The sequence below is a fragment of the Plecotus auritus genome (genome assembly GCF_963455305.1).
Source record: "Plecotus auritus genome assembly, chromosome: 11".
NCBI classification, from domain to species: Eukaryota; Metazoa; Chordata; class Mammalia; order Chiroptera; family Vespertilionidae; genus Plecotus; species Plecotus auritus.
This window is the reverse complement of record NC_137777.1, coordinates 56,930,093-56,947,684: the sequence shown is the minus strand read 5'-3', so window position 1 is coordinate 56,947,684 and position 17,592 is coordinate 56,930,093. Positions and strand designations below refer to the sequence as shown.

Sequence of the window (17,592 nt, the reverse complement as noted above, 5' to 3'; positions counted from 1 at the left end):
TTCCAACATCCAGCTCAAGTATCGCCTTCGCTGCAGAACCTAGGGCGTCCCTAACTCCCAGACCTCGTCATCCCTTCCTCTGTGCCGTCGTGTGTAACATGCGTGCTGCACGGTTTATGCCTCTCACACAGGAAGACGGGCCCTGGGGGCAGAGTCTCGCCTCCAGTGTGTCCACTAAACTGCCGGGTCCCAGCAGTTCCTGTGCGTGTGGAGAAGTGAGGACCCGTCTCACTTGGCGGCTGAGCAGACAAGCCTGCCTACTCCTGGGCTTCTCTTTTTTCACTCCTTTCTTTTAACTGGAGACCGAGCCTCCTCTCCTTCCTGTTCAATGAGATCACGGGCTGGAGAGGGGGAAGCATGACGCTGTGAGGGGTGCGCAGCTGGGTCCCCCAGGCCCCAGTCAGCGGAGGGCGCCTTTCTCCCTCACACATACCCAAAGAACGACAGTCGCGACAAAAACCCAAATTTTAACAATGTTCTCTAATCACATATTTTCTTCCCGTCTTAATTTATGAGAAGAGTTGAAAAACCATAAGTACTTGGTAATATTGAACATGAAGGGATTTTTTCTGTAGAAATAATAACATCAGTCTCTCCTTGGCAGTGGAATATTTGACTTTTCCTTTTCCTTACTTCATAAACAAACACGTGAAGGGCACATTCAGTCCTGGCTTCTCCCTACCACCGTCCCAGATGGTGAGAACGTGGTGGGCGGCGAGCACTCTCCGCTCACACCTCCTGTAGGTCACAGTGATAGGAACTGCCCAGCTTGCAGGTCACCCACTGCCACTTTCTAACTGGACCCCGAGGTTCTATTTTCTGTGGAACTGAAACTGGAAACACAAATCTTTGGACAATTCTGACCTGGAAGTCCTGTCTGCGGGTCAGCCTCTAACTTTCCATAATCAGTTAAGCAAACAGCCGACACAGGGTGCCCCTTTCCTCGGTGCTCCCGTCAAAACGCACTTCTGGTCAGAGATGCAGAGAAGAGCAGCGAAGGCCAAGAGGACGAGGGTGCAGGGAAGGGCCGGGACAGGCAGCGCAGACAGCGAGGCAGACCCGGCGGGGCCAGGTGAGTTTCCCGCCACAGCTGCCACTGGGAAGAGCTGTGGAGAGTGGTCATGTTCACAGCTAGCAGGGGACTAAGAAGGACTGCAGGGCCGAGTGTCCAGTGCCACAGCCAGCAGCAGCGCTAGAGCGCTCTGAGAGTGGCCGCTCCAGGGCCTCACCCACGGTCCTTGCCATCCTCCCCTCGGCACCCTCACATGCTTCCTAGGGAGCTGACGTTCCCTCTTCACAATGGACGATAACTTCCTCTCGTGAAGTAGAACTTCCACCATTCTGTGCAAAGTAAGCTGCACTGGGACAAGACTGAGAAGGTCCCAGCAGGGTTCGTGTTGCCTTGCCCAGAGCTCCCAGTCCGGGAGAGCGAGTGGAGTGTATGCCGGATGGCCGTTGGGTCAGGGGGAGCTCCTGGCATAAGAGGGAGCCCATACAGGCTGGTGGGGAGCCCAGACTTGGCTTAGAGCAAAAGGCTCTTGTAACTGGACTGTCCTGCTAAATGTGGGTGAGAGGACAAAATTACCTGGATTACTTACCAGTCGGCAGCGAGGGAGCAGCCAGAAGAGGTAAAGAACAGACAGGATGGGGAGGCAATAGAATCGCTTGTTTGTGAGGTGCCCAGGTTCCTCACAGCTGCTCACACATCCACACGCATATCCTGCGTCAACCTTGTAACCAGGGGGCTCCAGCCTCTCTTTCTTGCATGTAAAATAGCCTGTCATTCACATCAGTCAGAAGTGACAGAGATCTGCTCTGGTGACTAATAAACGCTCCGAGCTCAGCTGCTTAAAGCAGCCCAGGTTTCCTTCCCACTCCCTTTAAATGCCCATCCTGAGGCATCACCCCCTCCAAGGCCCAGATGCGAGGGCACGGGGAACATTCTGATGCCCTGCAGAGAGCATCCTGGGAGGTCCTGTGTAGCAACCTGAACAAGAACAGGACACACGTGCACACTCACCCCGGCTTTCCCTGCTGCGCGCACCAATGTCACACTTTCTCAAAGGCAATGAACGCCGCGTGGAATTGGCGCGGACACTCCATTCTCAGGGGCCACGACTAAGTAAGTCTGCATCTGCCCACAACTGCCCCAGCACCTACTCCCTGGAATAAGAAGTCCGGTGTGACGGGTTTTTTAATTGAATTTACTGGGGTGACGTTAATAAAATTGTGTAGGTTTCAGGTGTACAATTCTATACACAGCGTCTGTATGTTGTACTGTGTTCTCCACCCCAAGTGAGCTCTCCTTCCGCCGCCATTTACCCCTTTACCCTCCACCCCACTTCCCTCCGGTGATGGCCGCCCCGCTGTCCGAGTCTGGGTGCTGCTGCTGCTGCTGCATCCCCCACCTTCCCGGCCCTGAGCCCCCGCCGGGGAATGTTTGACTCCGTTGCCGCCTCCCACGTCCAGTCTGGCGCCACCTGTAGACGCTCGTCTCTCCCGTAGTCTCCCGCCCGGAGACCCCCATCGGCGGAGGACCTCATCACCCCGCACCCAGGGTTTCCCCCGTCACCGACGACCTGTCCCAAGAGCGCCTGTCTGCGGAGCGGGAACAGGGGACGAGGGCCCGGCGGCTGGAACCTGAGACCCAGCCGACTCCAACCCCGGCCCGTGCGTCACGAGGGGCGGGCCGTGCGTCCAGGGGGCGGGGCCAGAGGGCGGCTCGCGCAGACCACGCCCCGCGCCGATGCCCCGCCCCCTGCCGGAAAGGGGCGGGCGCAGCGCTGAGGGTCCGAGTTTCTCACTCTTGGCGGGACCGCCCGCCCGCCGCCGCCCGCCTCTGCGAGGCCTCCCGCCCCCAGCGGACGCGCCATGGAGGGCCGCTTGCCGGGAGCCGCGGCAGAGGGACTGCCCGGCTGAGCTGCGGGCGACACCGAGCTGCCGGGCCCTGCGGCAGGCGGGCGGGCGGGCGCGGGGACCCTGGTCTGGGCGCCCGGCCCCGAGGCCTCGGAGCTGCCTGCTGAGCGCGCAGCCCGGGGGCGACCCGGGGGCGGCGTGGCCGCGGTGGGGCGCGCGCGCTGCGGCCGGGGCCTGGCGCTGGGCTGCGCGCTGGCGGCGCTGGGCCTGGCTTCGCTGGCGCTGGCCCGCCGAGCGCTGCGGCACCTGCTGCGCTGGGCCGAGGGCCTGCCGCCGCCGCTGGGCCCGCTCCTCTTCGCGCTGGGCTTCGTGGCGGTGTCCTTCCCCTGCGCCTGGGGCTACCTGGCGCTCAGCGTGGCCGCCGGCTACCTGTACGGCTTCGCGCCGGGCCTGGCGCTAGTGGCGGCGGGCGCACTGCTCGGCACCGGCCTGGCGCACGTGGTCTGCCGGCGGCTGCTGGCGGCGCGCGTAGCTGCCCGGGTGCGAGGCAGCGAGCGGCTCAGTGCCGTCGTCCGCGTGGTGCAGGGCGCCGGCGGCCTCAAGGTGGTGGCGCTGGCCCGGCTGACGCCCATCCCGTTTGGGCTGCAGAACGCGGTGTTCTCGGTGAGTGGCTCTGCCGGCCTGCGCTCCGCGTCAGGTCCCGGCGGGGAGGGCGCCCGTGGGGTCAGTGCCCGGGAGAGGACAGCGACAGGTGCCAGGACTCCTTGGGAGCTCACAGTGAAGTTGATAGGTCAGGCCCCAGCGGGAGGTCTGGCGGAGGAGGAATGCCCCCTTTTCGCATGGTTTTGGTCAAAACCGAACTTGCCGCTTTGAGTGCAGATGGATGGAACTGTCCATTTGTCATCTTATCTGGGCGCGGAGTGCCAGCCTGGGAGCAAGGGCCGCACCCCAGCCTTCTCTGTCGCCTGCGTCCTGTGACTCCAGTGTTCGATGACCCGCGAGCAGGGGGCCGCAGCTGCAGACCCACATGTCCTCACTGAATAGGCCTTTCTGCGCCTGTAACTTGCTTTAATGCAGTGTAAAGAGGTAAAGCCCTCCTGCTGATCTTTCTTAGAAGGAACTTCACTCTGAAATCACAGGTCCTGGTGCCCAGCGCGCATGCTCTTCGCGAGCCTCCAGAGCGGCCCGGTGCGCTGCTGTTGACCTCTTGTCTGTGGCTCTGCGCCTGGCGGAGGGCTGAGCCTGCTCCCCGCACGCTCGTGGTGACTGGGAACACATCACCAGCCCCCTGCCCTTGCTTCACCGTTGGGAGCTGAAGTGGTGGACTAGTTCACAAGGCCCCAAGTTAAGTGACTCGCAGAGTTTGCAGAGGCTCAGCCTTCAGCCGGACTTAAACTGGCGGCAGAGACAGCGCTCGAAGCCACAGGGGGCCTGCGCGTCATGTTCATGGTTCTGACACATTGTTTTGTTTAGAAAAGAAGTCATTTTAAGTCTCTGTAAACGTGTGTATTAAGAATAATTCTAAACGGCTTAACTTTGTGACAGAATTAATTTTTCTTTTTGAAACCCTTTTGCAAATCTTGTGTTTTCTCTCACAGCAGCGTCAGTGGCTGTAGACTGAGTTAGGCGGAGGCCTGGTGCTGGCCGTGGACGGTAGGGTCTCAGGCCTCTGCAGAGTGAAGTGTGAGCGTGAACGCTCACCGCGCCCGGGTGCAGAGAAGTCTGCTAGGACTGAGCGACGTTGGGCCTAAGGAGCCGGGCCTGCGTCGTGAGCCTGCTGAGCTCTCCACTGTCATGTGAACTGTGCACCTTTTCTGTCCCCGGCGGGTCCTTATCCGGGTCCTTCTGTGCACTGCTCGCCCTCCCAGCAGGCCTTGCAGAGGGCGCCCCTGGGGGCCGCACCCTGTCTGACTGAGGGGCGCAGGGCTGTGCTGAGGCTCTGACCTGCTGCTTGTCCTTTCTGTGGGTCAGATGCTTATTTGTAAAATGGGGAGAGCAGTGGTACCTGTTCCATAGGATTGCTGAGAAGATTACATCAGGTAAATACATGCCGCAGAGCCTGGCTTAGCAAGCATGCTCCTCCTGGCCTTGGTTACCATTCCTGCTGTTACCCAAGGTCACTAGGTTGTAAATGAATGATAGAGTCAAACTTTGCACTATAGTTTGCTGATAGGATCGCAGCCATGGCTCTGCTTCTGCATTGTATCTTTAGTCCCTAGTGTAGTTCTGTGTGTATAATAAGGAATAGGGATGTATTACATGTTTATTAATTTAAAAGGTTTTTTTAAATACCTCTAACATATTAAATAAGTGAGTAAGAAGTTGTACTTGGTACATGGCTGCATGGCCTCCCACTGCTGCTCTCCTCTCCAGGCATATTTCTCTTGTTTTCTTCTTCCCTTCCTGTATTTTACTTATTATTTATTAAATATGTTTTTATTTATTGATTTTAGAGAGAGAGGAGTTACGTATATTCTTCTGAGCTGTACTTTCTGTTGTAACGTGTGTAACACTTGCGGCATAGCTGTGATAAATATAGTTTGGTTATTATTTACTACTAAAGGCCTGGTGCACGGAAATTCGTGCATTGGAGGGGGGCGCCTCAGCCTGGCCTGCTCCCTCTCACAGTCCTGGAGCCCTCAAGGGGATGTCCTACTGACAGATTAGGCCCGCTCCCCAAGAGGAGCAGGCCTAAGCCACAGTCTGGACTCCCTCTGTGGGAGACGACTGGGCTGATCAGGGAAGGTGCCACCCCCATCATCCCGCTGCTGCTGCTGCCACTGCCAGCCTCAGGGACTGCAAGACCTGAGCCCTGGGCCTCGCAGCTGCCTGAGCCCACAGCTGCCTGAGCCCATGGCTGCCTGAGCCCCAGGCCTCACAGCCACCAGGGCTCACGGCTGCCTGAGCCCCAGGCCTCACAGCCACCGGGGCTCACGGCTGCCTGAGCCCCAGGCCTCACAGCCGCCAGGGCTCACGGCTGCCTGAACTCACAGCAGCCTGAGCCCACGGGTGCCTAAGCCCACGGCTACCATGAGTGCACGCCTGCCATGAGCCCTGGACCTCGCAGCCGCTGTGGCTCACGGCTGCCTGAACCCACAGCAGCCTGAGCCCATGGCCCAGCGCCACGCAGCTCCGGGCCTCACCTGCGCGCGCAACCTCCTCCTGTCTGGTCATGACCCATTACGGAGTCCTGGCCTAATTTGCATATTACCTCTTTATATAGAGAGATTTCCTTCTCTCCATCCCATGCATTCCAAAATGAGAACGTTGACACCCAGAGATTTTTTAAAGTTTAGTAAGTATTTACAGTGCACTTACTAAGTGAAGGCCCTGTTCTTCTACCTGGCATGTTATTTAATGCTCACATCAACCCTAACCCCCCAACAGCTAAAGCACAGGAGGCATGGAGTGGGAAGTGACCAGCCCAGCACATGCCAGTACATGGAGAGGCGTGGACTCCCCGGGCCTGCCGGTCCGAGAAGAGCTGCATTTCTCAGGGACCTGGTTCCTGGGCTTACAACTCACAGATCTCTCTAGCCTGTTGTGTTGTAGTAACATGCACACGGATGTCTTATTACCCTTTCTCGATTGAAAAAAGCAGGCATCTTTTTAAAATTTATTTAACAGGTTTTTGTTCTGTCTACAAAATAAGTTCATTGTAAAAACTTTGAAAAGTACAAATTATCTTTCCTTGAAGAAGAAAACAGTCATTAACAGTTTAGTGTGTTTTTCTAGTCTCTGCAGGTGCTAATGCACCGCTTTTCCTCTGTAACATGGTGAGTGAATGCAGCAGATGGTTTCTGTGACCTTTTTCTGAGCGTAATGGGCACTTGTTAAGGAATCTACAAAGTGACTCCCAGTGACCACCGGGCGGCTGTGTTTCCTGTCTTTATGTCTTTATCTCTGCGTAGGGTGGGGCCTCGTGTGTAGAAGGCATTTGATAAAGTTTTGTTGAATGAGCAAAAATTATAAACCTATAGTTTGCCATACTTTATAAAGAATCTCTTTTTAACTATTCAGAGAAACTTCATTACATTTAGACTTTGGACTGATTCTTCGCATTCTGATATTTTGTAACTTAAATATTTATTTTAGAGATAACTTCCAAAACATACAATGTTTTATTACTAGCTGCAATATAAGATTTATTTTGTCATATTTACTTATGTACTTGACAAGTTTATTCCAAAGAAAGTTCTTCTTTCCAGTGAGTGCTCCGAACTAACAGGAACCTTCCTCAAACTTGGCCCCATTCATGTCATTCCTTAACTAGACGCCCCGTGTCACCCCAAGGCCCTACCTGTGTCACCTAGTGTCCTGTCGTGCTTCCCAGGGTGCCCAGCGTGTGCCTGGAAACAACCCCAACCACTCGCCAGTGTCCAGGACAGCCCTGCTTTCCTGCCTGTATCCCACCTGCCTCCTTCCATCTTCCTCCTCCCACCTGCCTCCTCCCACCTGCCTCCTTCCACCTGCCTCCTTCCACCTGCCCCTTCCCACCTGCCCTGTCCCACCTGTCCTTTCCCACCTGCCTCCTCCCACCTGCCCCGTCCCACCTGCCCCCTCCCACCTGCCCCTTTCCACCTGCCTCCCACCTGCCCCGTCCCACCTGCCCCGTCCCACCTGCCCCGTCCCACCTGTCCTTTCCCACCTGCCTCCTCCCACCTGCCCCCTCCCACCTGCCTCCTCCCACCTGCCCCCTCCCACCTGCCCTCTCCTACCTGCCCCATCCGACCTGCCCCTTCCCACCTGCCTCCCACCTGTCTCCTCCCACCTGGCAGATGCAGCTTGCAAAGTTGTCCCTGTGCCTCCTCCCCAGGCTGCCCTTGCCCTGTCTCTGCAGCCGGGTTGGTCCTGCTCACTCTAATGCTCTGCACCGGTGTTGCCTCTGCCTGGCCTCGGCGACTGGCTGTATTGTTCTGGTTCCAGGCAGGTAGCTGTGTCTGCCTTGCTGTCTCTGTGGGCGCCACCAAGACTTTGGGGTGCAGATGTGAGTCTGTCGTTGTTATGGGGATTGTGAGTGACCTTCCAAACCAGCAGAGCTGCCTCTAGTGGATCATCTGTGAGTAGGTGCACGCGGCTTCAGCGAAAGCAGGAGTGGATGAAGGGGAGCGCTCGGTCACTCCGTTGGCACCAGGTCTCGCGAGCATACCGCGGTGGGGACATGGAACAGTTATTCTCAGCATTCATGGCAGTAGCAACTACATGAAATGCTTAGAAATAAGTGAATAACATGCATGATGTATATAAATAAAACTACTAAACTTTAGTAAGATGTGAAAATTTTGAGAAATTACAGAAACGTTTTGGATAAGTGCTAAATATTCTGGAGGTTTCAGCTCTATCCAGTTTATAAATATACCTTAATCCTATATAAAATTGATTAATTTTTTTGAATGACAGAGTAGTCCTAAAATTTATCTGTAGGACTAATTATGGCAATTTTTCATAGGAGAGAAATGAAAGGGTTTGAAGGATGGGAAGTTCTTTATCTGATGGTCTTTACAAGATTTAGGGTATCAATGGGCCACATTAGAGCTCCAAATGGCTCCTTTTACATACAGTTACTTCATTACTAATAAAGTCAACATCACAAGTCACTACAGAAGTTAATTCCACAAGTAATGCTAGGAAGATTGGCTATGGGGGAAGGGCAGGAATAGGCTGTTCCCTCTCCTTTATATTCTCACATTTAAGCCATATAAATTCTAGAAGGAATAAGTGGTAAATGCTACAAAGGAAAAGACAATTATAAAAAAATGCAGGTAAAAACTAACACAGGGATCTGAAGAGACTCGAAAGCTGAAAGCAATGGAGAAATCAGAGGAAAAGATAGGTAATACTAGATTACACACAGAAGTAGAAACAATTATATGTCAAAGCATAAGGGACACTATCGAGGAAAATATTCACTACATAAACAGCTCTAATGAATACATAAGAAAAATACGCAGTGTTCCGGTTAACAAATGGGCAGATGTGAACACATAAAGCCATACGTTAAAACGAATATCAATTATATTAAATAGTGCTGATGAAAAATCATTTACCCCTGTCAAACTCGGGAAGATTGAAATGTCATATTGAGCGTTGCTGTGATGGAATGGACACTAATGCATTACTTACTGATAGGCATACAATCACTGGAGACTTTTTTTGGAAAAGTTTTTATAGTTCCATCCAATGGGTCCATTCCTAGTGATTTATCCTAGAAAAAATGGAGATACGTTTATTGTGTAACAGATCATTCCAGAACGGAGTGGCTTAGTGAGCATCGCCCCCAGGTTCTGTGGCGGGAGGCCCTGTGTGAGAGGCTGGCCTGGGTGCAGTTCTCTCCGCACCTCAGTCAACTCCAAGCTTGACTGCGGAGGATTCGCCTCCAGGCAGGCCTCCCATCTCGCTCCTGGGCCTCCCCAGGAAGCTCCGTGCCTGCTGGAGGGAGAGCTGGGAGTCTGTCAGCTAGAAGGAACACCAGGAGCGGCCCTGCCCTGCAAAGGGTCGCACACGGCGCGAGTCCGGCGAGATGTTCTGTGGAGTTTAGACACTGCCTCCGCCAATGGTTAGTGTGCAAACAACTGCTCCTTACAGTTGAGTTTTTATTTAGAGCAGCAGAAAAAGAAGCACATGATCACATGTCCACAGGGAAACACACAGAGTGATCCATGAAGCCGCAGCCACAGCCACAGCGGTAGCATGACTGCACAAGGATCATTTCTGCCTTTGTGGAGTGACAGTCGCGAGCTAGGCATCTGGTAGATATTGTTTAAACCTCTCTGATCCTCACAACAGCCATGTAGGGAGGCGGTTTATCTTCATTTCACGGATGAAGAGGCTGACTGGTGCTCAGATACAGCATGGCTGGGGGGCACTCCGCCCCGGAAGGCTGCTGGGGCCTCTGGCTCCAGAGCCGGGTCTGCCGCTAATGTGCCGGTGAAGGTGTGACCTGAGAAGGCTTTACAGAGAGACCACGGCCATGTTTCTGTGCATGGAAGAAGAGAAAGAGAGTCGCACATGTTACCTTTCAGTGGTAGAAAAATCGGACATTGAAACATTTTAAACTTTATTTTATTCTTAATCCATTCTGCATGTTTTCCCTTTGTAATCATTTTAAAAACTCAGCTCCCTCTGCTCCCAGGGAAAATCCATAGCCAGACTTGTGCACAGTTCGTGTGCGGGCAAAGGTGTCCTGGTGGTGAGTCACCCTTCCCTTTCCCTTGGTCTTGCAGATGACCGAGCTCCCCTTACCCAGCTACCTGCTGGCGTCCTCGGCGGGCCTGCTGCCCACCCAGCTCCTGAATTCATACCTGGGCACCACTCTGCGGACCATGGAAGATGTTATTGCCGAACAGACTGTTAGTGGATATGTTGTTTTTTGTTTACAGGTGAGTTCAAGGCCAAGGGTTGTCTTTATTCCCTCTTGGAAAACATTGCTGACTTAAACCTAACAGATTTAATCGAAAATAATTTAAGAAGATTTTTGCTTTTTATGTATTTTCTTGTTCTTTCAATCATACGTAATATTTTGACAACATTTACATTTTAATTGTGTGGCTATAAGGAAGTGTATGGAACTGAATTGAAGATTATCTTAAACAAAAAGGAATGACAAAAACCGGGTTCTTTCTTTGGTGATTATTTTCACAGTCACCACTAAACCAAATACTCTATTTTGAGTTAGTGTGAAGTGTTAATACTCTGTTTTGGAAAGTCATTTTAGTGGATTTGTTGGGGTTGGCTCTTTATCTTAGTTAAAGGATAGCTGACACGCCTCCTGTGGGTTTATTTTGAGAATCCCAAATGCACAGTATCAAATTATTGACGTTTTCTATTTCTTAGCATATTATATTGGTAATATATATTTTTTCTGGTATAATTTGATGTAGAGCAAACGTTTTTTAGAAAGTATTGATTTCTAAAGAGTAAAGATTTCTGCTACAAATCTAAATAAGTTTTGTATAATGGATTATTATCATGCACATTGTAATATAGTTTGGGGAACATGTAATACCATATACTAGGTGTACCAGTTAATAATGCGAATTTTTTCAATAGATGGAGTTACACATATGTTTTATATACATTCAATTTGATATGTATACTATTTTGTTGTATTGACAAACAAAACTTCAAAACTTCATATGTCAAGTTTATGCTTAAAAATGTCGAATTTTATGCCCAAAAAAAAGCATTTGTGGGAAGTTTTAATTCATTACTTTATTTTGAAGAAAAAGTTATCGTATACTTCGGGAAGCTTATGGTGAACATGCTCCATCTCAAGATACTTGTTAAAGCTGTTTTAAATGCTTTAAAAGTGATCATTTCGATGTGAAAGACAAAGAACATCCAGGTCAACCGAAAAAGTTTGAAGACCAACAAGATGCGTGTCAAACTCAAAAACAACTTGCAGAAAGATTAAACGATGCTCAGCAAACAATTTCCGATGGTTTACAAACAATGGGAAAGATTTTAAAGGAAGGAAAATGGGTGCCACATCAACTGAATGAAAGACAAATGGAAAACTGAAAAGTCATCAGTAAAATGTGAAAGTCTTTTTTGCATCCAATTGTGACTGGTGATGAAAAGTGGATTTATTTTGAGAATCCCAAACGCACAGAATCATGGGTTGATCCAGGTCAACTATCAACATCGACTGCAAGGCCAAATCGCCTTGGAAAGAAGACAATGCTCTGTGTTTGGTGGGATCAGGAAGGTGTGATGTATTATGAGCTTCTAAAACCAGGTGAAACCATTAATACTGATCGCTACCGACATCAATTTGAACCATGCTTTGATGGTGAAACAACCAGAATGTTCCAGAAGAAATGGCAAAGTAATTTTGCTTCATGATGACGCACCATCACACACTTCAAAACCAGTTAAAGACACGTTAAAAGATCTTGCCTGGGAAGTATTAACCCACCTGCCATATTCTCCAGACCTTGCTCCTTCAGATGACCACTTGTTCTGATTGATGGCACACGCGCTTTCTGAGCAGCACTTCAAAACGTACGAAGAAGTGGAAAATGGGGTCTCTGAATGGTTTGCCTCAAAACAAGAAAAGTTCTATTGGGACAGTATCCACAAATTACCTGAAAGACGGGGGAAATGTGTAGCTAGCGACAGACATTACTTTGAATAAAGCACCTTTGATGTTTCTCTTGAAATTATCGTGTGTTTTTTTATTACAAAATCCGCCATTATTAACCGGTACACCTAGTAAGAGGTTGATAAAAGAGAAAAGTTCTGTATGTAGGCTCATTAATTTAGTGCATTTAAATTGCATATAGGAAGAGTTAGTTTATTTCTTTAGTTATGATACATTTTATTCCTGAGATTTACCAAAATAGAAAATCATCATAAATTTTGACACTCTAGTAAGATGATGATGAAGTGACAGCTATCTTTTATTGAGTGCTTTACTTGCCATACAGTTGAGCTCACTTAATTCCTACCAAAACCCTAGGAGGTTTGTATTTTTATTATTTCAAGCCCACCTCGGACATAGCCTTCGCAGTGCTTCCCTCAGGGATGGTGCATTGCTGGCGTGAAACTAATCACAGCAGAAATAGTTACACCACGGGAATGGCAGGTGCTCCAAATCAAGATTCCCACCTCCGACCCCCAAGAGCTAGTTTGTCAGCACACCAGCAGCTGGCATCTGTCTATGGCAGGGGTGGGCAAACTTTTTGACTCGAGGGCCACAATGGGTTCTTAAACTGGACTGGAGGGCTGGAACAAAAGCATGGATGGAGTGTTTGTGTGAACTAATATAAATTCAAAGTAAAGGAGCGGAGGGGAGAGCAAGAGAACCGGATAGAACAGCCGGATCCGGCCCACGGGCCGTAGTTTGCCCGCGGCTGGTCTATGGTGATAGCTGCAGGCAGACCGCTGAGCTGAGGCCGTGTAGGGGCCGGCCACGCTCATGACCAGGGACAGTGGTCGGCTGACAGGTAGTGCTAGCGAGATGGTGACCTGCGTGACTGGTCAGCACTTGTTAGTTTTGATTCCTGCTGTTATTGACATGTGGTGTCAGGTCACAGATGATCTGTCAGTGGCGCTGTTGTCAGTTTTTTGAGGTGCCATGTACTGTAGGGACGACGTGCCTGTGCACACGAGCAGTGAGCAGTCGGCCTGTGAGCTGCACAGGAGGCGTGTCAGCGGAAGGGCTCAGCAAGAAAACTTGGCAATGATTTGCTGTTTGGGGAGGTCAAATATTTTTATTTTATCATTTGTCTTCAGAGTTATATATTTTTTAGATAAACTGAATCTAGGTATAGAGTTATTATAGTTGGTTTATTTTTATGAATGCAAGTCACATTAAGCTTTCTATGCATTCTGTCTGTGGAATCATTTGTTTGGAATCATCCTGAGGCCCTACAAGATTCTGGTGTACTCTGCATTCTCAATACTTTTTCAGTGTAAATTTAAGCACATTTTGCTTCTCCAGTTTCCTGAAAATGGGTGATCCATTTGAAAGCTCTTTTCCTCTATGTGTGAATAGTTAGAACCCCTCGTCCTCATGTCTTTTACAAGATTCTCAGCGTGTTGTGTGCATCGCGGCACACACCCTCTGCAGTCCTGCGTTGGGACGGGACATGCGTGCAGTGGTCAGTGGTCAGTGGAGTGTCTGAAAGGGCAGGATCTTCTTTTCCCACTATGTCTCACCCCCACGGGAGCTGGCAAACTTACCTTAGGATACAAATAGGGGGGAAGCAAATCGTCCTTAACTAGGCATTTATGGAAACCACCACCACCACAAAAAGGGAAGGCTGCTCACTCGGACCTGTCCATGTGACTTCCAGCTGAGTCTGTTCCTGGAAGGACTGGGCTCAGCCTGCAGATGTGGGAAGTGAGAGAAAAGAGCCGTCATCGGAGGGGCCCGCCCACGGAGAAAGGAGCAGCTCCGGCTAGGCCGAGTGGGGGCCCGGGCCCCCCTCAGCTGCTGGGAATGGCACAGGTGTGCGCCAGTGTTAGAGCTGCCTGCAGGGTCCAGGTGGCCACAGAATTGAACAGTGGCACATGGTGCTCAGACCAGGCCAGCTAGTCCGTGTCTGGAAACAGGCTGGGACCCACGGCCTCGTCCAGTCCCTCATGTGTCTCCCCGTATTTGTGCAGCCACAGCCAGAGCCCCCCTGGAGGAGCCCGAGTCTCACCTTCACACCTGCGCCTCTGGGGGTCGTGGGCCAGGCAGACTGGGGCTGGTGTCAGTGCGGTGTCAGCCGCTCCTCGGCGCCTGAACATCTCCCCTCCTCCTGTCGGTCTCCCCTCCTCCTCCCCCTTCTCCACGGCTCTTCCCGTCTCTCAGGAGCATCAGGTCCTCGAATGGAAACCTGTTTCCATCTGAGAACGCGCTGGCCTCTGGTTTGCCGTGCCTCCGTGGTGATGGTGAGCGCCCTCTTCTGGGCAAGGGGTCCTTCCACCTGTGCTTGGGCTTCTGTTTAATAGGAAACCTTTTAAAATGTGCGTCTGTTTCCACACGTCACGGCTTAGCCGAGTGTGGAGAGTCAGTACAAACGGCAGGTCCTGGGTCTGGAAGGACATGTGGGGAGAAGCCCATGGGGACGGAGCCAGAGGCTTCCTCTGGGTCTGAGCCTCCGTCCTGAGGCCTTGTCACGGGCCCCCTGGCGCCACACACCACCTCGTCTCTCAGACTGCAGACGGGGCCCTGCCTCCCTGAGCACCTCCACTTCCTCACGGCTTTCCCGCTGGCCCGGCCCATTCCCTAGGGTGTTTTCCTCCCAGCCCCTAAGTCAAGTCAGTGTTTCTCAGGGTGGTAGCTGAGGTTCCTCGTCTCCCTCAGAAAACTGTTCTTCTGGGCACAACCGTTGCTGTGGGGGGGTGGGGGATGAGGAGGGGCTGCTGTGAGGGGGTGAGGACCCTGGGCTGGCATCACCCAAGCAGCGGGTGGGCCTGGCTGTCCGTGACACCTCCTCTCGATGCCCTTTGACCGGCATTTCCACCATCGTCACAGTTCCTTTGGTTTTCTCTGTAAGGACACAGTTTTCGCATTCACGGTCTGTGTAATCTTGAGGCTTACTGGCATTTCATTCTCAAGTGGTGGCTCATCGTCCGTGTTCGACCGTGCCAAGCATTCATCTGCACGTGGTGCTGCTGCTCAGTGGCCCAGGTCCCTGTGGGCATCGCCAGGGGTGCAGAGAGGAGCCGGTCAGGCCGTCACGCAGTTCAGCCTGCACTCCCTCTGCTGCCACATCTCAGTCCTTGGGGAAGCTTTTTAGTTAAAGGGACGGGCTTGACATGACGTCGCGTGTGGGCTGGAGGGGCGCATTCCTGCGTGTGTTTCCCTGGCGCCAAGTCCTGGTCACCTGTAGATGTCGGCCCCACTCCCAGCAGCCTGCCGGGGGGAGAGTGGGTGACAGGTGTGTGAGCCGCTTCAAGTCCTTCCCCACATGTGTTGGGGAAGCGTCCTGAGCCAGGTACTGATGGGCGCTCTCTCCCCTCTCTTCCCGTGTGAGGTGCTCATGGCCTGCTGTTTGATTCCCAGGTTATCGTCAGCGTCGGCCTCATGTTCTACGTGGTCCATCGAGCGCAAGTGGAGCTGAAGGCGGCTCTTGTCGCCTGTGAAGTGGAACTGGAAGCTCCGCTGGTGAGCGGTGGGCAGCCGGACGGCGGCATCGACATCGTGTGATCCCCCTAAGCGGGACCCCCTGAGCACATGCTTGTCAGGAGCCTGGTGCTGACTGGGTATCGTCCCCCCTGGGCAGAACCGGGCCGAAGTTCATGGCACAAACAGAAAGACTGGTTTCAACAGCTGTGTCTCTGAGGCAAGAATCTGTCCGCGCCGAGTGGCTGGGTTGGGCTGCACGGTGACCCTGTCACCCCACGGAGGCCTTCGGTCCGCACTTTTGTGGTGTCTTCTCTCTGGGGACTTGTGAGCAGAGGAATGACCCAAGCGTGTGCTGGTCGGTCCTATTTATAAAGTCCCGGGAGCTGTCTGCGTCTGTCCTGCTCGCAGAGCAGTCAGAGGCGCCGTTCTCCGTGTGCGTGCACTCTGCTCCGGCGGCTTCGGAAGGGGGAGCGGAGAGGGTTTGGTTTGGTTTGGTTGTTGGGAGCGGCACGTGCTTCCCTTTTCTTCCGAGTTAGAAGCAGACGCCAACTTTGGGCTGACGGTGTCCCACCAGCAGCCATCGTGGCGTGTGTGCTGGACGCGCAGGGTCCCGTCGAGGCTGAAGTGCTCTTACCACCCTTCTCCCCGGGCGGGCGGTGGTGCCGGAGCCAGTGGCTGACGGGTCAGCGCGGACCTGGGGTCGCTGTGCGCTCGCCACTCCTCAAAGGCTCCTCCTCAAAGGCCGTCGCGTGCAGTTTACCCAACCATTTCATCAAACACTTCCTTTTTATAGTCATCGTTAGGTTTTGAAATAAAAATGTTTTCCCTTTAAAATGGTGGGCTTTGTCATTGAAGATGTCACTCAGGTGGCCTTATTGGATCAAAACGCCTTTTTTTAAAAACAAGCTTTAAAATCATGTGTGTGATTCCACTGTAGTTGTCCCCATTGTCTGCAGCTTTAAAACTGTAAATACGAGGTGAACGTAGTGCCCAGCTGTGTGTCATGGCCTGCTGTCGAGCAGGCTTGCTGTTTGCTTCCCAGTTGCTTTTCTCTGATCAGACTCAGGGCCCTGAACTGTGAACGGTGCTGTGAGCCCTCGCGGGTGCCGCGCCCGAACTCCCTGGGGTCAGAGGGCACGTGCACTCATGCGTCACCTGACATCTGTAGTTTAGTTTGTGAAGTTAAAGATTCAATGTTGTGTGTTTTTTTTTTTTCGTTTTTCACAACCAAGATTGTAGATGGGATCCAGGTTTTCTGGTTTGTATCTAGGTTTGGCAAGAAGATTCCAACCTAGAGACTCCCACTTGCCTGGCCATTGGCTGGAGCCTTTGCCTGGCTTGCTCCCAGGGGAAGCGTCTTCAGAAGCAGAGTTGTCCTGCCCTGCGCTGAGCGTGCTCAGTGGGTAAGTTCTCTGTGCAAGGGCAGGCACAGTGTTCTTCCTTCCTCCCGGCACCTCGCGCTCTCGCCTGCAAGGAACGGGGCTCGGCATCTGCCCGGGGCCTCAGCGCAGCCAGCGGGCCTGCAGCACATGGGCGGCCTCCACATCGTCTATCGATAGAGAAAACGCGTAGATAGGAATAGTCTTATTCTTTTTTGCATCCTGATTACTTGCTTAGTTCTTCGTTTTGTTTGTTTTTAATGACTTTGCAATGAGCAGTGCATTTGGTCCGTGTCTAACTTGACTTTCCGTGTGCCCCTCGTTGGTTGGTTTGTCGAAGGAACCATTCGTTTAAGGTCATTGCTCTCACACTTGTGTGCACCTGCTCTATTTTGAAGTGCATCTATTTACTTAGCATCTCGTAACTTGAATAATTTCCCCAAACATAACCCTTTTGGTACTTTGTAACCAGCTCTTCCAACTGTTGCTTGGCACCTCAAATAAACATGTCAAGGTGAACAAGAAGTGATTTTTCTGTATGCTGCCAATCATTTTATATAATAAATCACCCATTTTTACTTAAGATTGTGTGGATTTGCTGTTTCTAAGACTCTAGTGTGAAGCCACCCTTCCTTTCTCTCCGCCTCCCCAGCCCCAGTGGACAGCGCCACACCTGGTGCCCTGGGTGCAGGCCGTCCTGCTCCCCCTGGGGCAGTGCCACGCTGCCACAGGGTTTCTCATGCTGACTAAATCCTGTCTCCAGTCATTGAGAATCCTCCTATCTAATAAAAGAGT

At 52.0% G+C, this 17,592-nt stretch overlaps 1 protein-coding gene across 1 annotated transcript; it reads left to right on the top strand.

The window, feature by feature from the left end:
• Nucleotides 1–978: 978 nt before the first annotated feature.
• On the top strand, nucleotides 979–17,378 carry TMEM64 (transmembrane protein 64; the record flags this gene model as incomplete). The annotated part of the gene is made up of 5 exons (XM_080646968.1): nucleotides 979–1,072; nucleotides 2,506–2,670; nucleotides 2,921–3,519; nucleotides 10,080–10,235; nucleotides 15,356–17,378. The coding sequence occupies 5 exons, from the start codon at nucleotides 979–981 to the stop codon at nucleotides 15,497–15,499; spliced, it is 1,158 nt and encodes a 385-aa protein (XP_080503094.1). The 3' UTR covers nucleotides 15,500–17,378.
• Nucleotides 17,379–17,592: the final 214 nt, after the last annotated feature.